Source organism: Callionymus lyra, chromosome 3 (genome assembly GCF_982586985.1).
Source record: "Callionymus lyra chromosome 3, fCalLyr1.hap1.1, whole genome shotgun sequence".
In the NCBI taxonomy this organism is placed as follows: Eukaryota; Metazoa; Chordata; class Actinopteri; order Syngnathiformes; family Callionymidae; genus Callionymus; species Callionymus lyra.
In genome coordinates this window covers 1,970,499-1,992,487 of record NC_141820.1, presented here as the reverse complement: position 1 = coordinate 1,992,487, position 21,989 = coordinate 1,970,499, and the positions used below count along the sequence as shown (strand labels likewise).

General features: G+C 38.4%; 1 protein-coding gene across 1 annotated transcript; it reads left to right on the top strand.

Annotated features, from left to right (window-relative positions):
- The first annotated feature begins 5,717 nt into the window (after window positions 1-5,717).
- neu1 (neuraminidase 1) lies at window positions 5,718-19,017 on the top strand. Its single transcript, XM_087785637.1, has 7 exons — window positions 5,718-5,899; window positions 9,043-9,232; window positions 9,346-9,608; window positions 10,951-11,133; window positions 16,583-16,802; window positions 18,437-18,664; window positions 18,730-19,017. The coding sequence occupies exons 1-6, from the start codon at window positions 5,813-5,815 to the stop codon at window positions 18,655-18,657; spliced, it is 1,164 nt and encodes a 387-aa protein (XP_087641763.1). The 5' UTR covers window positions 5,718-5,812; the 3' UTR covers window positions 18,658-18,664; window positions 18,730-19,017.
- The last annotated feature ends 2,972 nt before the right edge of the window (window positions 19,018-21,989 follow it).

Genomic DNA, 21,989 nt, shown 5'->3' with positions numbered 1-21,989 from the left:
ATGGTTGTGTTTGAGAATTTTCCAGATAAGATTCTGTGAAACCAAAGTAACTATTTATAGAGCTTTTCTAGACCAGGGTCACAAAGCACTTAAGCGATCAAAACAATATTCAATAAAATATATACTTTGTATTGAATAGTTTTTTTTTATCTAAGTGTTTTGTATAGTGTTTAATTTAATTTAATGTTATCTTGGTTTATTGTATAGTATTTTATTTTATCTTAGTGTAGTGTAGTATAGTGAAGTGTAGTGTAGTGTAGTGTAGTACAGTGTAGTGTAGTGTAGTACAGTATAGTGTAGTGTAGTGTAGTGTAGTGTAGTGTAGTGTAGTATAGTGTAGTATAGTGTAGTGTAGTGTAGTGTAGTGTAGTGTAGTGTAGTCTGGTGTAGTATAGTATAGTGAAGTGAAGTGTAGTATAGTATAGTGTAGTGTAGTCTAGTGTAGTCTAGTGTAGTATAGTATAGTATAGTGTAGTGTAGTGTAGTGTAGTGTAGTGTAGTACAGTGTAGTGTAGTGTAGTACAGTATAGTGTAATGTAGTGTAGTATAGTATAGTGTAGTGTAGTATAGTGAAGTGTAGTGTAGTGTAGTGTAGTACAGTGTAGTGTAGTGTAGTACAGTATAGTGTAGTGTAGTGTAGTGTAGTGTAGTGTAGTGTAGTGTAGTGTAGTACAGTGTAGTGTAGTGTAGTACAGTACAGTATAGTGTAGTGTAGTGTATTGTAGTGTAGTCTAGTGTAGTCTAGTGTAGTATAGTATAGTGAAGTGAAGTGTAGTATAGTATAGTCTAGTGTAGTCTAGTGTAGTCTAGTGTAGTCTAGTGTAGTATAGTAGAGTATAGTATAGTGAAGTCTAGTCTAGTCTAGTCTAGTACAGTACAGTACAGTATAGTACAGTACAGTACAATATAGTATAGTATAGTATAGTACAGTACAGTATAGTACAGTACAGTACAGTGTAGTGTAGTGTAGTGTAGTATAGTATAGTAAAGTGTAGTGTAGTGTAGTGTAGTGTAGTGTAGCGTAGTGTTGCGTAGTGTAGTGTAGTGTAGTGTAGTGTAGTGTAGTGTAGTGTAGTATAGTGAATGCATTTTTTATTTTATTTTGTCAAAGTATTTTGTTTTGTATCTTATCTTAGTGTGGTGTAGTGTATAGTGTATTGAATTGTATTTTATTTATGTATTTAATTTTAACGAAGTGTTTTGTATAGTGTTTTTTTTCTTTTTTATTTACTCTTTATCTATATTTGTAGAGCGTTTTTACAGAGCAAAATATAATAAAATAATAAGTAAAAACAAAATAAGTGTTGATTTAAATCAAGACAAAAAAACACAAATACATTTTCCTCATGATTTCCTGGAAAAATGACTTTAAATCACTTCCTGTTCTCGGAAATGACGTATTTGTGACGTAATGTCGCGGAGGTTTGTCGCCATCTTGTGATCAAATCAACTTCAGTGTGTTAGAATAACAATAATAATAATAATTCTTGTTATTAGTATTATAGAATAACAACCATAATGACATGTGACTCTAACATGTCTTCAAAATATGTCTGCGTCAAGAAAAATATTCTACATTAAAAAACATTAAAGAATAAATCATTTAAAAAGAAAATCTATTTTCTCTGTTTGCAGCATTTACTGTTTTGCAATTGTTTTAAACATATGTATTAGAGTTTATATTAATATTACTTGTTTATTGGTGTGTAATCTGTTGTGAACTCACTGCTGGGTGAAGAACAAAGAATCTTCAAAGTCATGAAGACTTTGTGACGTCAGATCTTCGGTGGAGAAGCAAACGTTTGGAATAAAGGTTTGAAAGCAGCTTCTCAGTTCTTCACTCACGTGCAGAGATGTTTGTCTGGATCGTACCTCCTGTGCTCCAGTGATGGAGGACCTGCTGCAGCACGACAGGTGTCCACCAGGTGAGGTCCCCGACCTGAAGAAGGCCGAGAGCATCAGCCAGAACTTCACCAACATCCTGCGAAGCGAGCGCGACAAGAACTCGCACCTCAGCAGGAAGCTGAAGAAGATGGCGGGCTCTCAGGGGACGCTGGAGTTCAGGCTGAAGCGAGCCGAAGCTCAGGCCACGTCGGTGGTGAAGAGGCTGAGGAACGAGAGGTCTCAGGTGTGTTCCCTGGACAAGGACCAGCAGCTGGTCCGGGACCTTCTGGACGAGAAGGCGGAACTTTCCCGGGACAACCAGACGCTGGTCAGAGAGGTGGAGAAGATGGAGAAGGCCCAGAAGAAAAGCTCCGTGAAGGTCCGGAGTCTAGAAGCCGGTCTGGCGTTCCTTCAGAATATACTGGAGACGGCGACACGATTGACAGGTGTCACTCAGGACGCGGCAGACGAGCAGAAGATTGAATGAAAGAACCTGAAGAACAAGTGGTTCCATCCATTCATACTCTGGCGAGGGACACCCTGGACAGGAGGCCAGTCTGCCGCAGCACACACAAAGACACACAACCATCGATGACATCATTTCCTGTTTGGCTCTGGAGACAGTTCATGTTGTTTCCTGTTTTCATCAGGATTCTGTTCAAAGAAAGTAAATAAATCTTCAAGAATATTGGAAGTTAATCAGTTTCATCACAAGATTGAACGGTTCGACTAAACATTTAGAATTTATTTTACAATTTCATGTTGTTTTTAACGTTTTTAAATGATTCGATTTGAATCCTTTAACTTTTTCTAATCAAGTTGTATGTTTTAGTTCCACTGATTCAAAAATAAATGTTCTAAACTCAATATTTTTAGCTCGTTATGTTCCGTACACAAATGTTGGTGGAATAGAACCAACAGGCAGTATCAATGGAGCACCGAGTGTTTGATCGAACGATCGTTGCTGTGTCTCAAATCACATACTACTCTTAGTATACTAGAAGTTAGTATGCATCAGTTTAGTGTACGTACTAACTAGTAACTAATCCTCCACAGATAGTATGTCTCAAATCACATACTACTCTTAGTATACTAGAAGTTAGTATGCATCAGTTTAGTGTACGTACTAACTAGTAACTAATCCTCCACAGATAGTATGTCTCAAATCACATACTACTCTTAGTATACTAGAAGTTAGTATGCATCAGTTTAGTGTACGTACTAACTAGTAACTAATCCTCCACAGATAGTATGTCTCAAATCACATACTACTCTTAGTATGCTAGAAGTTAGTATGCATCAGTTTAGTGTACGTACTAACTAGTAACTAATCCTCCACAGATAGTATGTCTCAAATCACATACTACTCTTAGTATACTAGAAGTTAGTATGCATCAGTTTAGTGTACGTACTAACTAGTAACTAATCCTCCACAGATAGTATGTCTCAAACCACATACTACTCTTAGTATACTAGAAGTTAGTATGCATCAGTTTAGTGTACGTACTAACTAGTAACTAATCCTCCACAGATAGTATGTCTCAAATCACATACTACTCTTAGTATACTAGAAGTTAGTATGCATCAGTTTAGTGTACGTACTAACTAGTAACTAATCCTCCACAGATAGTATGTCTCAAATATACTTCTCTTAGTATACTAGAAGTTAGTATCATCAGGATAGTGTACGTACTAACTAGTAACTAATCCTCCACAGATAGTATGTCTCAAACATACTTCTCTTAGTATACTAGAAGTTAGTATCATCAGGATAGTGTACGTACTAACTAGTAACTAATCCTCCACAGATAGTATGTCTCAAACATACTTCTCTTAGTACACTAGAAGTTAGTATGCATCAGTTTAGTGTACGTACTAACTAGTAACTAATCCTCCACAGATAGTATGTCTCAAACATACTTCTCTTAGTATACTAGAAGTTAGTATGCATCAGTTTAGTGTACGTACTAACTAGTAACTAATCCTCCACAGATAGTTTGTCTCAAATCAAACTCTGCTGCTACACACTAACAGGAAATCACATGACAGCTTCTTCTTCTACTTCTATTTAACGATGTTTCAACCAGCTGTAGGAACACTAGCGACACCTGCTGGCAGCACGTTTTGCAGGTTTGGTTTGGTTTCTTTGAAAAAGAAATAAAGAAAAAATATGAGAATCGAAATATTGACGAGATATCAGCAGAGAAGACATGTTATCCTTCTACTGCTGCTGAAAATACACCTGTAAGTATATGAATATATATGCGTTTATATATGACGTAACTTCCGTTTAAAACGTCACTAAGATGGAGCTTTTTAGGGTAGATAGTTGCTGTGTCTCAAATCGCATACTAGCGTACTCAAAGTTAGTATTTTTAGTGCGTTAGTGCGTCTCAATTCTTAGTACGCCAATTTAGTGCGCCATGCACACTAAATTGGCGTACTAACACACCCACAAAACTGAGTATAGATCGATGGACACTAACCACACTAAACAGCTCCATCTTAGTGACGTTTTAAACGGAAGTTACGTCATATATAAACGCATATATATTCATATACTTACAGGTGTATTTTCAGCAGCAGTAGAAGGATAAACACGTCTTCTCTGCTGATACCAGCTTAAATATCTCGCGAATATTTCGATTCTCATATTTTTTCTTTATTTCTTTTTCAAAGAAACCAAACCAAACCTGCAAAACGTGCTGCCAGCAGGTGTCGCTAGTGTTCCTACAGCTGGTTGAAACATCGTTAAATAGAAGTAGAAGAAGAAGCTGTCATGTGATTTCCTGTTAGTGTGTAGCAGCAGAGTTTGATTTGAGACAAACTATCTGTGGAGGATTAGTTACTAGTTAGTACGTACACTATCCTGATGATACTAACTTCTAGTATACTAAGAGAAGTATGTTTGAGACATACTATCTGTGGAGGATTAGTTACTAGTTAGTACGTACACTATCCTGATGCATACTAACTTCTAGTGTACTAAGAGAAGTATGTTTGAGACATACTATCTGTGGAGGATTAGTTACTAGTTAGTACGTACACTATCCTGATGATACTAACTTCTAGTATACTAAGAGAAGTATGTTTGAGACATACTATCTGTGGAGGATTAGTTACTAGTTAGTACGTACACTATCCTGATGATACTAACTTCTAGTATACTAAGAGAAGTATGTTTGAGACATACTATCTGTGGAGGATTAGTTACTAGTTAGTACGTACACTAAACTGATGCATACTAACTTCTAGCATACTAAGAGTAGTATGTTTGAGACATACTATCTGTGGAGGATTAGTTACTAGTTAGTACGTACACTAAACTGATCCATACTAACTTCTAGTATACTAAGAGTAGTATGTGATTTGAGACACAGCAATAGTCCATCGAACCATACTCAGTTTTGTGGGCGTGTTAGTACGCCAATTTAGTGTGCATGGTGCACTAAATTTCGCATACTAAGAATTGAGACGCACTAACGCACTAAAAATACTAACTTTGAGTACGCTAGTATGCGATTTGAGACACAGCACGTGTGTTTAGACGAATCATATATATTTGGAATTATTGGAATTACATCAAAATCATTCATTTGACAAAAGTTGAATGACCGAGAAGTTGTTTAAGTATAAATAAAGAATCAATTCTTAAACAACAAATGATTATATTAAATTATAATTAAATCATCTTCAACAGACTTTAACAACAGTGTTATTATCGGGACTGCGCCTCCTGGTGGTCACTTCCGCATCATTGATGACGTCTCAGGGCAGCGCGTGACTCTTGTCACGTGACCATCGGTTCCGTCACGTGACATGCGTCACACCTCTGGTTTCCGGGTTCCTTGTTTATCTCGTTGAGCTGCTTTTCAAAGTTTGATTTGAACGTAAAAGTTGTGGTTTGAGGCAGAAAAGAGCGTCAGTCATGGATCTTAGACTCGAGCTCGTCTGGAATCTTCTTCTGGTCTCAGGTTTGGTCCTGAAGTCCTCGCTGTGTGTCAACAATACTGAGGTGAGATCTTGACATGGACTTAAGATTCATGACAATATTGTGGTTTTATTTTCGGTTGTTTTCCTGCTTCATGTAAACAGATGTTTAAGAAAACAAACATAAATATCTTTCATTATTTTCTTAACGTGTCGATGAATCGATTTAATGCTGCATTTAAACAGTTGTGTAAGAAAATAAATCTCTTTAATTATTTTCTTAACATGTCGATGAATCGATTTAATGCTGCATTTAAACAGTTGTGTAAGAAAATAAATCTCTTTAATTATTTTCTTAACATGTCGATGAATCGATTTAATGCTGCATTTAAACCATTTATTTTTTAAACGCGTCTCTTTAAAACTTAGGTTTTTTTTTTACGTTTTCCACTGTATTGATCTTTTTTATTTATTTTATTCTCTTCTGTTTACTTTTTCTTCACGTGTCCCATTCAATATATCAACGTTACTTTTATGCAATTATTAAACAGAAATAAAAGCTCTTCTATTATTTACTTTTTCTTAACGTATTCCACTTATTTGCTACATTTAAGCTTTTTTTTTTAACACGTCTCTTTATAATTTACTTTTTTTTTTACGTTTCCCACTTAATCGATTTTTTACTACATATAGGCAGTTATTAAAAAAACAACATATCTTTCTTTACTTGTCTTGATCAGTTGATTACCTTTTCAGGTAAAATGATTAAACTAAAAAAAAAGAATCTTCTCAAAAACCCATAAAAATAAAACAAACAAACATTGAAAAAAGAGAAGAAAGTCAGAGAAACTTTACTGAAAAACCATCAACTGATCATTCAAATAGTAACATTCAATGAAAGTGGGTTCTATCTGTTTATATATTCCTTTCTGACGGAGCAACAGTCTGGAAGTTCAGGAACCATCAGTAGATCCTGATCCACAGACCTCAGAGCCCGAGCTGGGGTGTAAGGCTGGATCAGATCATGAAGGTCTGACCATGAATAGATCTGAAAGTAAGAACCAGAATCTTAAAATGATCCTGAAAGAAACTAGTGAAGAGTTTGAAGGAGAAATGTGAGTTCTTCTACTAGAGCGGCCAGTGAAGAGTTTGAAGGAGAAATGTGAGTTCTTCTACTAGAGCAGCCAGTGAAGAGTTTGAAGGAGAAATGTGAGTTCTTCTACTAGAGCAGCCAGTGAAGAGTTTGAAGGAGAAATGTGAGTTCTTCTACTAGAGCAGCCAGTGAAGAGTTTGAAGGAGAAATGTGAGTTCTTCTACTAGAGCAGCCAGTGAAGAGTTTGAAGGAGAAATGTGAGTTCTTCTACTAGAGCGGCCAGTGAAGAGTTTGAAGGAGAAATGTGAGTTCTTCTACTAGAGCAGCCAGTGAAGAGTTTGAAGGAGAAATGTGAGTTCTTCTACTAGAGCAGCCAGTGAAGAGTTTGAAGGAGAAATGTAAGTTCTTCTACTAGAGCGGCCAGTGAAGAGTTTGAAGGAGAAATGTGAGTTCTTCTACTAGAGCAGCCAGTGAAGAGTTTGAAGGAGAAATGTGAGTTCTTCTACTAGAGCAGCCAGTGAAGAGTTTGAAGGAGAAATGTGAGTTCTTCTACTAGAGCAGCCAGTGAAGAGTTTGAAGGAGAAATGTGAGTTCTTCTACTAGAGCAGCCAGTGAAGAGTTTGAAGGAGAAATGTGAGTTCTTCTACTAGAGCAGCCAGTGAAGAGTTTGAAGGAGAAATGTGAGTTCTTCTACTAGAGCAGCCAGTGAAGAGTTTGAAGGAGAAATGTGAGTTCTTCTACTAGAGCAGCCAGTGAAGAGTTTGAAGGAGAAATGTGAGTTCTTCTACTAGAGCAGTCAGTGAAGAGTTTGAAGGAGAAATGTGAGTTCTTCTACTAGAGCAGCCAGTGAAGAGTTTGAAGGAGAAATGTGAGTTCTTCTACTAGAGCAGCCAGTGAAGAGTTTGAAGGAGAAATGTGAGTTCTTCTACTAGAGCGGCCAGTGAAGAGTTTGAAGGAGAAATGTGAGTTCTTCTACTAGAGCCGCCAGTGAAGAGTTTGAAGGAGAAATGTGAGTTCTTCTACTAGAGCAGCCAGTGAAGAGTTTGAAGGAGAAATGTGAGTTCTTCTACTAGAGCAGCCAGTGAAGAGTTTGAAGGAGAAATGTGAGTTCTTCTACTAGAGCAGCCAGTGAAGAGTTTGAAGGAGAAATGTGAGTTCTTCTACTAGAGCAGCCAGTGAAGAGTTTGAAGGAGAAATGTGAGTTCTTCTACTAGAGCAGCCAGTGAAGAGTTTGAAGGAGAAATGTGAGTTCTTCTACTAGAGCAGCCAGTGAAGAGTTTGAAGGAGAAATGTGAGTTCTTCTACTAGAGCAGCCAGTGAAGAGGTTGAAGGAGAAATGTGAGTTCTTCTACTAGAGCGGCCAGTGAAGAGTTTGAAGGAGAAATGTGAGTTCTTCTACTAGAGCGGCCAGTGAAGAGTTTGAAGGAGAAATGTGAGTTCTTCTACTAGAGCAGCCAGTGAAGAGTTTGAAGGAGAAATGTGAGTTCTTCTACTAGAGCAGCCAGTGAAGAGTTTGAAGGAGAAATGTGAGTTCTTCTACTAGAGCAGCCAGTGAAGAGTTTGAAGGAGAAATGTGAGTTCTTCTACTAGAGCGGCCAGTGAAGAGTTTGAAGGAGAAATGTGAGTTCTTCTACTAGAGCAGCCAGTGAAGAGTTTGAAGGAGAAATGTGAGTTCTTCTACTAGAGCAGCCAGTGAAGAGTTTGAAGGAGAAATGTGAGTTCTTCTACTAGAGCAGCCAGTGAAGAGTTTGAAGAAGAAATGTGAGTTCTTCTACTAGAGCAGCCAGTGAAGAGTTTGAAGGAGAAATGTGAGTTATTCTACTAGAGCAGCCAGTGAAGAGTTTGAAGGAGAAATGTGAGTTCTTCTACTAGAGCAGCCAGTGAAGAGTTTGAAGGAGAAATGTGAGTTCTTCTACTAGAGCAGCCAGTGAAGAGTTTGAAGGAGAAATGTGAGTTCTTCTACTAGAGCGGCTCAGAGTTTTGTATGACAATAAATTGTTGGTCAACAAAGATATTTATTTGTTTCTCAACGTGAATATTTTCATCTTTGGTCTGGTGAGAACTTTCAAAGTCAACATGTCATCATGTCAGGATGTGCTCCTCAGGGTTCTTCACCTCATGGTTCTCGTCCTCAGATCGACCCCCTGATCCTGGAGGAGCAGCTGCTGTGGGTCAGCGGGACCCAGGGCGAGGTCAACACCTTCAGGATCCCGATCATCACCTTCACGCCGAAGGGAAGTCTGCTGGCGTTCGCCGAGGCCAGGAAGTTCTCGGCCAGCGACAAAGGGGCAAAGTTCATCGCGGTGAGGAGGTCGACCGACAAGGGTACGTGAGTGAAGATGTGGAGGACGTGACAACTGCTGCCATCTAGAGGCCAAAACAAAAATGACAGGAAGAAGATCCTCGGTAAAGAAGTCTCTTGGTTCCTCTCGCTCCAGGGGCCACGTGGTCGCCGACCAGCTTCATCCTGGACGACCTGCTGAGCCCGGACGGGCTGAACCTGGGCTCGGTGGTGGTGGACGAGGAGGTGGGCTCCATCTTCTTGATCTACTCGCTCTGCTTCCACCAGTACCACTGCTGGCCGTCCAGCACGCTGATGGTGGAGAGCAGGGACGACGGCCTGAGCTGGGGGGCGCCCAAGAACCTCTCCAAACAGATAGGGATGAAGACCTTCGTAGGTGGACCAGGCACCGGTCTGCAGGTGAGAGGACCTTGAACACCCGAGTCCACCGTAGTTCAAGGTCCATTTACGAAGAACTTCTTTACATTTTTAATTTAATATAAATATAAAAACGATAAAACATTAAGACCATTAACATTTACCCATTTGGTACTTCTATCCATCCATCCATCCATCCATCCATCTATTATCCATCCATCCATCCATCCATCTATTATCCATCCATCCATCCATCCATCCATCTATTATCCATCCATCCATCCATCCATCTATTATCCATCCATCCATCCATCCATCCATTATCCATCCATCCATCCATCCATCATCCATCCATCCATCTATTATCCATCCATCCATCCTTCCATCCATCTATCCATTATCCATCCATCCATCCATCCATCCATCCATCCATCCATCCATCCATCCATCCATCCATCCATCCATCCATCCATCCATCCATCCATCCATCTATCCATCCATCATCCATCCATCCATTATCCATCCATCCATTATCCATCCATCCATCTATTATCCGTCCATCCATCCTTCCATCCATCCATCCATCCATTATCCATCCATCCATCCACCATCCATCCATCCATCCATTATCCATCCTTCCATCCATCCATCCATCCATCCATCCATCCATCCATCCATCCATCCATCCATCCATCCATCCATCCATCCATCCATCCATCCATTATCCATCCATCCATCCTTCCATCCATCCTTCCATCCATCCATCCATCCATCCATTATCCATCCATCCATTATCCATCCATCCATCCATCCATCCATCCATCCATCCATCCATCCATCCATCCATCCATCCATCCATCCATCCATCCATCCATCCATCATCCATCCATCCATCCATCCATTATCCATCCATCCATCCATCCATCCATCCATCCATCCATCCATCCATCCATCCATCCATCCATCCATCCATCCATCCATCCATCCATCCATCCATCCATCCATCCATCCATCCATCCATCCATCCATCCATCCATCCATCCATCCATCCACCGAGAGATTTTATTGATCCTCTGGAGTGTCCTTCAGGAAATAGTTTGTATTGGTTTATTGTAGAATCAGTGTTTTTTTAATTATGTTACAATATACTTTTATTTAACCCTAAAATTCAACCTTAGGTTAAGACCCTGCCATGGATCAACTATAACTATTATTAACTAGATTTATCACAGTTTGCTGCAGTATTATGTGACAAAATAGTTTCTCCTCCTGGATCAATAAAGTATCGATCCATAAAAGGTCGTATTGAGACGACCTTCAGATGACCTTCAGATGACCTACAGATGACCTTCCTCGGTGTAATTCATCCAAACCTTCGCCACAGAAACGCTTGGCTCCCAACAAGGGGCGTCTGGTGGTGTGTGGTCACGGCTCGTACACGGGCGACGGCGTCTTCTGCCTCCTGAGCGACGACCACGGACAGACCTGGTACTACGGCGGCGTCGTGAAGAGCATCCCCTACAACCAGAAGAAGTCGCCCAACGACTTCAACCCCGATGAGTGCCAGGTACCAACCCTGAGTGAAGATCATTGATGAAGATCACTTTTCAAATGTTATTTAAATAGGCATTTAATTATATTTTAAAATGATTACATTTAATCATTGACATAGTATATATTGAAAGCTTGAATTATTTTTATTTTTATGATTAAACACAATAATTCATAATAGGCACGATATCGGAAATAAGTGCGATATTAGTGTCTTGAAGTGTGTTATCGATATTAAACCGATATTTTTTTTTTCATCTAAAAATGTAGCTGCATGCACGAGCTAGTACTATAGTGAGGTCCTGGGGTTAAATAAGGAAAATGATGATATTTTTCTTTCGTTTATTTCCGCGCTTCGGTGTCGACATGATGGTATAAAAATATCTCTTATAACGCTCAGTCTCGCGGAACTTGCATCGGTTTCCTGCCAAACTGAGCGACATCAGAGAGGAGCCGCCGGCGCATCGTGATATCACCAAATCAATAATACGTACACGCACACATGATGACGCTGACAACTTAGCTCGTTAGCATACAGTGAAGACGGACACATAACACTTTATAAATGACGCTAACAACTTAGCTCGTTAGCATACGGTAAAGACGGACACATAACACTTTATAAATGATGCTAACAACTTAGCTCGTTAGCATACAGTGAAGACGGACACATAACACTTTATAAATGACGCTAACAACTTAGCTCGTTAGCATACGGTGAAGACGGACACATAACACTTTATAAATGATGCTAACAACTTAGCTTGTTAGCATACGGTAAAGACGCACACATAACACTTTATAAATGACGCTAACAACTTAGCTCATTAGCATACGGTGAAGACGCACACATAACACTTTATAAATGATGCTAACCACTTAGCTCGTTAGCATACGGTGAAGATGGACACATAACACTTTATAAATGACGCTAACAACTTAGCTCATTAGCATACGGTGAAGACGCACACATAACACTTTATAAATGACGCTAACAACTTAGCTCGTTAGCATACGGTGAAGACGCACACATAACACTTTATAAATGACGCTAACAACTTAGCTCGTTAGCATACGGTGAAGACGCACAGGTTTGTTTGGAAGTTCACGATCTTCTAAGAAAACAACTGAGACGAGATGAAAAGTTCTTACAATATGTTGCTTTAACAAAGTAGTTTGAAAGAGACGAGTGACTGGATCACTAGTGTTTGACTAGATCATAAGTTAGTATTACTTCACTGGATCACTAGTGTTTGACTAGATCATAAGTTAGTATTACTTCACTGGATCACTAGTGTTTGACTAGATCATAAGTTAGTATTACTTCACTGGATCACTAGTGTTTGACTAGATCATAAGTTAGTATTACTTCACTGGATCACTAGTGTTTGACTAGATCATAAGTTAGTATTACTTCACTGGATCACTAGTGTTTGACTAGATCATAAGTTAGTATTACTTCACTGGATCACTAGTGTTTGACTAGATCATAAGTTAGTATTACTTCACTGGATCACTAGTGTTTGACTAGATCATAAGTTAGTATTACTTCACTGGATCACTAGTGTTTGACTAGATCATAAGTTAGTATTACTTCACTGGATCACTAGTGTTTGACTAGATCACAAGTTAGTATTACTTCACTGGATCACTAGTGTTTGACTAGATCATAAGTTAGTATTACTTCACTGGATCACTAGTGTTTGACTAGATCACAAGTTAGTATTACTTCACTGGATCACTAGTGTTTGACTAGATTATAAGTTAGTATTACTTCACTGGATCACTAGTGTTTGACTAGATCATACGTTAGTATTACTTCACTGGATCACTAGTGTTTGACTAGATCATTAGTTAGTATTACTTCACTGGATCACTAGTGTTTGACTAGATCATAAGTTAGTATTACTTCACTGGATCACTAGTGTTTGACTAGATCATACGTTAGTATTACTTCACTGGATCACTAGTGTTTGACTAGATCATTAGTTAGTATTACTTCACTGGATCACTAGTGTTTGACTAGATCATAAGTTAGTATTACTTCACTGGATCACTAGTGTTTGACTAGATCACAAGTTAGTATTACTTCACTGGATCACTAGTGTTTGACTAGATCATAAGTTAGTATTACTTCACTGGATCACTAGTGTTTGACTAGATCATAAGTTAGTATTACTTCACTGGATCACTAGTGTTTGACTAGATCATAAGTTAGTATTACTTCACTGGATCACTAGTGTTTGACTAGATCATAAGTTAGTATTACTTCACTGGATCACTAGTGTTTGACTAGATCATAAGTTAGTATTACTTCACTGGATCACTAGTGTTTGACTAGATCATAAGTTAGTATTACTTCACTGGATCACTAGTGTTTGACTAGATCACAAGTTAGTATTACTTCACTGGATCACTAGTGTTTGACTAGATCACAAGTTAGTATTACTTCACTGGATCACTAGTGTTTGACTAGATCATAAGTTAGTATTACTTCACTGGATCACTAGTGTTTGACTAGATCATAAGTTAGTATTACTTCACTGGATCACTAGTGTTTGACTAGATCATAAGTTAGTATTACTTCACTGGATCACTAGTGTTTGACTAGATCACAAGTTAGTATTACTTCACTGGATCACTAGTGTTTGACTAGATCATAAGTTAGTATTACTTCACTGGATCACTAGTGTTTGACTAGATCACAAGTTAGTATTACTTCACTGGATCACTAGTGTTTGACTAGATCACAAGTTAGTATTACTTCACTGGATCACTAGTGTTTGACTAGATCACAAGTTAGTATTACTTCACTGGATCACTAGTGTTTGACTAGATCATAAGTTAGTATTACTTCACTGGATCACTAGTGTTTGACTAGATCACAAGTTAGTATTACTTCACTGGATCACTAGTGTTTGACTAGATCATAAGTTAGTATTACTTCACTGGATCACTAGTGTTTGACTAGATCATAAGTTAGTATTACTTCACTGGATCACTAGTGTTTGACTAGATCATAAGTTAGTATTACTTCACTGGATCACTAGTGTTTGACTAGATCACAAGTTAGTATTACTTCACTGGATCACTAGTGTTTGACTAGATCATAAGTTAGTATTACTTCACTGGATCACTAGTGTTTGACTAGATCATAAGTTAGTATTACTTCACTGGATCACTAGTGTTTGACTAGATCATAAGTTAGTATTACTTCACTGGATCACTAGTGTTTGACTAGATCATAAGTTAGTATTACTTCACTGGATCACTAGTGTTTGACTAGATCATAAGTTAGTATTACTTCACTGGATCACTAGTGTTTGACTAGATCATAAGTTAGTATTACTTCACTGGATCACTAGTGTTTGACTAGATCACAAGTTAGTATTACTTCACTGGATCACTAGTGTTTGACTAGATCATAAGTTAGTATTACTTCACTGGATCACTAGTGTTTGACTAGATCACAAGTTAGTATTACTTCACTGGATCACTAGTGTTTGACTAGATCATAAGTTAGTATTACTTCACTGGATCACTAGTGTTTGACTAGATCACAAGTTAGTATTACTTCACTGGATCACTAGTGTTTGACTAGATCATAAGTTAGTATTACTTCACTGGATCACTAGTGTTTGACTAGATCACAAGTTAGTATTACTTCACTGGATCACTAGTGTTTGACTAGATCATAAGTTAGTATTACTTCACTGGATCACTAGTGTTTGACTAGATCACAAGTTAGTATTACTTCACTGGATCACTAGTGTTTGACTAGATCATAAGTTAGTATTACTTCACTGGATCACTAGTGTTTGACTAGATCACAAGTTAGTATTACTTCACTGGATCACTAGTGTTTGACTAGATCATAAGTTAGTATTACTTCACTGGATCACTAGTGTTTGACTAGATCACAAGTTAGTATTACTTCACTGGATCACTAGTGTTTGACTAGATCATAAGTTAGTATTACTTCGCTGGATCACTAGTGTTTGACTAGATCATAAGTTAGTATTACTTCACTGGATCACTAGTGTTTGACTAGATCATAAGTTAGTATTACTTCACTGGATCACTAGTGTTTGACTAGATCATAAGTTAGTATTACTTCACTGGATCACTAGTGTTTGACTAGATCATAAGTTAGTATTACTTCACTGGATCACTAGTGTTTGACTAGATCACAAGTTAGTATTACTTCACTGGATCACTAGTGTTTGACTAGATCATAAGTTAGTATTACTTCACTGGATCACTAGTGTTTGACTAGATCATAAGTTAGTATTACTTCACTGGATCACTAGTGTTTGACTAGATCACAAGTTAGTATTACTTCACTGGATCACTAGTGTTTGACTAGATCATAAGTTAGTATTACTTCACTGGATCACTAGTGTTTGACTAGATCACAAGTTAGTATTACTTCACTGGATCACTAGTGTTTGACTAGATCATAAGTTAGTATTACTTCGCTGGATCACTAGTGTTTGACTAGATCATAAGTTAGTATTACTTCACTGGATCACTAGTGTTTGACTAGATCATAAGTTAGTATTACTTCACTGGATCACTAGTGTTTGACTAGATCATAAGTTAGTATTACTTCACTGGATCACTAGTGTTTGACTAGATCATAAGTTAGTATTACTTCACTGGATCACTAGTGTTTGACTAGATCATAAGTTAGTATTACTTCACTGGATCACTAGTGTTTGACTAGATCATAAGTTAGTATTACTTCACTGGATCACTAGTGTTTGACTAGATCATAAGTTAGTATTACTTCGCTGGATCACTAGTGTTTGACTAGATCATAAGTTAGTATTACTTCACTGGATCACTAGTGTTTGACTAGATCATAAGTTAGTATTACTTCACTGGATCACTAGTGTTTGACTAGATCACAAGTTAGTATTACTTCACTGGATCACTAGTGTTTGACTAGATCATAAGTTAGTATTACTTCACTGGATCACTAGTGTTTGACTAGATCATAAGTTAGTATTACTTCACTGGATCACTAGTGTTTGACTAGATCACAAGTTAGTATTACTTCACTGGATCACTAGTGTTTGACTAGATCATAAGTTAGTATTACTTCACTGGATCACTAGTGTTTGACTAGATCACAAGTTAGTATTACTTCACTGGATCACTAGTGTTTGACTAGATCATAAGTTAGTATTACTTCGCTGGATCACTAGTGTTTGACTAGATCATAAGTTAGTATTACTCCACTGGATCACATGATCGTCACATGATCGTCCGTGCGTTGCGTGATTGGCTGAAGGTTCGATCAGTAGCTCTGAGCTCTGTTGGTTTAGTCTGGAGACTCTATTATACCAACATTTATATATTGAATTAAAAAACATGTTTATTGGAACAAGAACGTCAAACTCTAGGTGGAAAGAAAAAAATCACTTGGATTTCATAAAGTTTAAAAACCGTTAAACCTACAGCCCGTGGAGTTGTCCGACGGCAGCATCCTGGTCACCGTGAGGAACCAGAACAACTACCACTGCCACTGTCGCCTGGTGGCGCGGAGCTGGGACGGCGGTCTGACGCTCCCCGTGGACGGCCTGTTCTTCGACGCCGCCCTCATCGACCCGGAGGTGGCGGCGGGAGCCGTGCAGAAAGGAGGCGTGGTCTTCTTCACCAACCCGTCGCACGCCACCAACAGTAGGAACACACACACACGTGTTGTTGACATGTGTGCACACAACCTGGATGAACACACACATCTTTAAGGAACATTTCTGCTGTAGAAGTCTTTTGCCGACACGATTGTTCATTCAGTGTCATCAGAATATTCAACATTTACACTGTTGTGATTGAAATACTGTTTTTTAAAGCAGCTCTGGGTAGTTTTGTGTACCTTAATATGTTTGTTCTAAAATAACTAGTGATGACACATCAACTCAAAACTAGTTCATTGACTCGTATACTGTGAAGTGTTTTATGTGATTTTTATTTTCACTGTAAAAGTTCTTGATGGTGTGAACATGATACATATCTACAAAGTTAAAGTTATGTTATTAACAAACAAAGTTAAAGTTATGTTATTAACAAACAAAGTTAAAGTTATGTTATTAACAAACAAAGTTAAAGTTATGTTATTTACAAACAAAAACAAAGTTAAAGTTATGTTATTTACAAACAAAAACAAAGTTAAAGTGATGTTATTTACAAACAAAAACAAAGTTAAAGTTATGTTATTTACAAACAAAAACAAAGTTTAAAGTTATGTTATTTACAAACAAAAACAAAGTTAAAGTTATGTTATTTACAAACAAAAACAAAGTTAAAGTGATGTTATTTACAAACAAAAACAAAGTTAAAGTTATGTTATTTACAAACAAAAACAAAGTTAAAGTTATGTTATTAACAAACAAAAACAAAGTTAAAGTTATGTTATTTACAAACAAAAACAAAGTTAAAGTGATGTTATTTACAAACAAAAACAAAGTTAAAGTTATGTTATTTACAAACAAAAACAAAGTTTAAAGTTATGTTATTTACAAACAAAAACAAAGATAGTTATGTTATTTACAAACAAAAACAAAGTTAAAGTGATGTTATTTATATCATCCTTCATTCATCAATAAAAGTCTGGAAACACAACATTCATCAACTGATACAAACCTGGACATGGAAACTTTTAGCAAGTGCTCATGGGAAATGTAGTCTCCCGTCTAAACACTACCACTTTAGTCCACTGGCGTCGCTCGACTAAAAATCGCATAAGGTAAAACTTTATTGATCCTCAGGAGCTCTCCTTCGGGAAATTGTTTGCATAGAATCGCTTTAAACATTTAATTTTCTTAATAATTGAATTAAAACTTGTTAATATAAAAACTTTAATTCGTTAGTATTCAAAAATTAAATTTCAAAAACAGATAATAATGAAAAATAAATAATTATCTTATATTTATTATCTGTATCTGTGCGATTCATTGATGATTTTTTTTTTACCATTTTATTTTATTTTTATTTAATAATTGTTATATTGTAATTTTTATTGAATAATTTAATGAAATCATTTCTATATTGAAAGGATAATTTGATTTTATAATGACATTTTAAAAACATGTATTTTTAACGTGACTTTTAACCAGATTCTTATTCCAATAATATAAAAAAGTTACACTTTTATAAACTCATTGTCGTATTGAATTTAAAAAGCTGTGAATTAAAAATATAGAATAAAGACAATGTTTTTTTGAACTACATTATCAAACCTTAAGAAAGATGTTCTAATGAAGCTCTTCTGCTGGAAGACCCTCGCAGTGACCAGAGGTCAACTGTCTCCGCAGGAGTGAACCTGACGCTCCGCTGGTCGCTGACCGACGGCGTGTCGTGGGTCAACAAGGCTCTGCAGATCTGGGCCGGGCCGAGCGGCTACTCCTGCATGACGTCGCTGGACAGCGGCTCCGTGGAGGACCAGAAGTACGTGTTCGTCGTCTTCGAGAAGGGCCACAAGAGCACCGTGGAGACCATCTCCTTCGTCAAGGTCCACCTGTACGGCGGCCGCTGAGCTCCAGGTCGGAGAGGAACCATGGTTATGATTATAGAAAGGTGTGAGGTTAAAGGTCGCTTCGTCCTCCAGGTTCAACCGCAGGAGGTCAAAGGAACAAAGGTCTTCAGCCTCGACTCTCTCAGGATACGCCACGTGGGAATTTTTCATACTTTTTTTTTCTTTTTCCGAAATGTGATGAAATCATCTGTTGGGACGAGAGTTTTCGTCGAATCAGCACTTTCTCGATCCAGAGCCATAGACGCGTGATGTTGGGATCAATGTGAACCTCAGTGTTCTTATGCTTTAACCTCAGATTCTTGACAGGAATTATCGTCAGGTTTTAATTGTTTTAATTAAAAGGAAACTTCTTTTTCTAAAGCTGCAGTTTTATGTCTTTTTTTTGTTTTTCATTTATGACAACGAAGGAATGTTATTAAAAATCCAACTTCTTTGTCATTTACAAACTCATACAGGAGCATTTTGAAGGTTTTCTAAATATGATGGCTCTTCTGGCTACAGCTCAGATGTTGGTTGAACCTGCAGACTCACCTGTGGAAGATGTTGGTTGAACCTGCAGACTCACCTGTGGAAGATGTTGGTTGAACCTGCAGACTCACCTGTGGAAGATGTTGGTTGAACCTGCAGACTCACCTGTGGAAGATGTTGGTTGTACCTGCAGACTCACCTGTGGAAGATGTTGGTTGAACCTGCAGACTCACCTGTGGAAGATGTTGGTTGAACCTGCAGACTCACCTGTGGAAGATGTTGGTTGAACCTGCAGACTCACCTGTGGAAGATGTTGGTTGAACCTGCAGACTCACCTGTGGAAGATGTTGGTTGAACCTGCAGACTCACCTGTGGAAGATGTTGGTTGAATCCTGCAGACTCACCTGTGGAAGATGTTGGTTGAACCTGCAGACTCACCTGTGGAAGATGTTGGTTGAACCTGCAGACTCACCTGTGGAAGATGTTGGTTGAACCTGCAGACTCACCTGTGGAAGATGTTGGTTGAATCCTGCAGACTCACCTGTGAGATACATTTCTTTAGTGTGTACTTATATAATAATATTTTCGCCATCAATCTGTTTAGTTGCATAACTGGGTTTCAAACACCATGAAATATGACTGACAGGTCCAATTAAAAGTGTTACATCCTCTTCTCTATCTTAGCTTAAGTGTTACATCCTCTTCTCTATCTTAGCTTAAGTGTTACATCCTCTTCTCTATCTTAGCTTAAGTGTTACATCCTCTTCTCTATCTTAGCTTAAGTGTTACATCCTCTTCTCTATCTTAGCTTAAGTGTTACATCCTCTTCTCTATCTTAGCTTAAGTGTTACATCCTCTTCTCTATCTTAGCTTAAGTGTTACATCCTCTTCTCTATCTTAGCTTAAGTGTTGCATCATCTTTTTTTATCTTATGTTACATCATCTTTTTTATCTTAACTTGTGTAATGTCTTCTTCTTTATCTTAAATAATGTGTTTAATCCTCTTCTTTATCTTAACCAAAGTCTTATATCCTCTTTTTCATCTTAACTTATGTGTTACATCCTCTTCTTTATCTTAACTAAAGTGTAACATCCTCTTCTTTATCTTAACTAAAGTGTAACATCCTCTTCTTATCTTAACTAAAGTGTAACATCCTGTTATTTATCTTAACTAAAGTGTAACATCCTCTTCTTTATCTTAACTAAAGTGTAACATCCTCGTCTTTATCTTAACTAAAGTGTAACATCCTCGTCTTTATCTTAACTAAAGTGTAACATCCTCTTCTTTATCTTAACTAAAGTGTAACATCCTCTTCTTGTTCTTAACTAAAGTGTAACATCCTCTTCTTTATCTTAACCAAAGTCTTATATCCTCTTTTTCATCTTAACTTATGTGTTACATCCTCTTCTTTATCTTAACTAAAGTGTAACATCCTCTTCTTTATCTTAACTAAAGTGTAACATCCTCTTCTTATCTTAACTAAAGTGTAACATCCTGTTATTTATCTTAACTAAAGTGTAACATCCTCTTCTTTCTCTTAACTAAAGTGTAACATCCTGTTCTTTATCTTAACTAAAGTGTAACATCCTCGTCTTTATCTTAACTAAAGTGTAACATCCTCGTCTTTATCTTAACTAAAGTGTAACATCCTCTTCTTTATCTTAACTAAAGTGTAACATCCTCGTCTTTATCTTAACTAAAGTGTAACATCCTCGTCTTTATCTTAACTAAAGTGTAACATCCTCTTCTTTATCTTAACTAAAGTGTAACATCCTCGTCTTTATCTTAACTAAAGTGTAACATCCTCTTCTTTATCTTAACTAAAGTGTAATTCAATTCAATTCAATTTTATTTAAAGTGTCTTATAATAACAAAGTTATCTCAAGACACTATACAGTTGAAATAAGACTACAGTTGATTAAGGAAAAATAGATCCAGCAATTCAACAAAGAGCAAGAAACAAAACACTGTTCAGTGAGCAATGGCGAGGAAAAACTTCCTTTTAGAAGCAGAAACCTCGAGCGGAACCAGACTCATTGTTGACGGCCTGCCGCTTTGACCGGCTGGGAGGAAGGATGGGAGGGTAGACAGATGGATAAGGAGAGGAGTGAGGGAGGATATAGTGAGAGAAAAGAGGAGAGTGTAGGAGAGTCCATGGGGGTGCTGGAGAGAACTTGGGATCTGATGACGTGGTGAAGATCCTGGATCAGCAGCAGCTCTGGAGGTGGATCCCTGGGGCTCCGGGAGAGAAATAAAAAGGTGTGGGTTTGGGACAAATGTAGACAATACACAGGTATACAGACTCCGGTGACGGGTGAAGATATATAGAGGGGGGAGGTTGAAATAGCCAGGCCAGAGGGCACATACCTAGCACAGCAGGATCCAGACACGGGGGCCCAAGCCGCGGCAGGAACCCGCGGGAGACCAGGACCCGGCAGGCGAGATAACCACCAGAGCCGACCCCAAACACCAGCGAGAAGGCGGACCACCACCGGGGGCGCGAGAGGGCAAGCACAGGCGAGGACGACCGAGGAAGCAAAGAGGGGGAGGCACCAGGCGCAGGCACGGAGGCAGAGGGACAGCCAGAAAAACCAGTCAGGGGATAGAGCCCCGGGGCCAGGCCGGGCCACGGAAGACCCCCAGACCGTCAGGCCGCCACCAAGTCCATAGCAGCGGACCGAGCCAAGGAGATAGGGATCCACCACAGCAGTGGCAGCGGAGCCCCCCCCCAATACCCTGCGGACACGGCCAGTAGCCGGTTCGAGTGCCACCGCATGAGCCCAGGGGAACAATGGCCAGGCACCGGCTCAGGTCCTCCGGTGAGAGTCCCCCGGGTCACAGGGGGGCCACGGTTGTGCGGGCA

Bases quoted from the DNA above. Each gene is read 5' to 3' on its own strand.
- neu1 (XM_087785637.1), top strand. From the start codon at position 5,813: ATGGATCTTAGACTCGAGCTCGTCTGGAATCTTCTTCTGGTCTCAGGT. The intron at 5,900-9,042 runs GTGAGATCTTGA...TCTCGTCCTCAG, and splicing joins TGTGTGTCAACAATACTGAG to ATCGACCCCCTGATCCTGGA. The intron at 9,233-9,345 runs GTACGTGAGTGA...CTCTCGCTCCAG, and splicing joins GAGGAGGTCGACCGACAAGG to GGGCCACGTGGTCGCCGACC.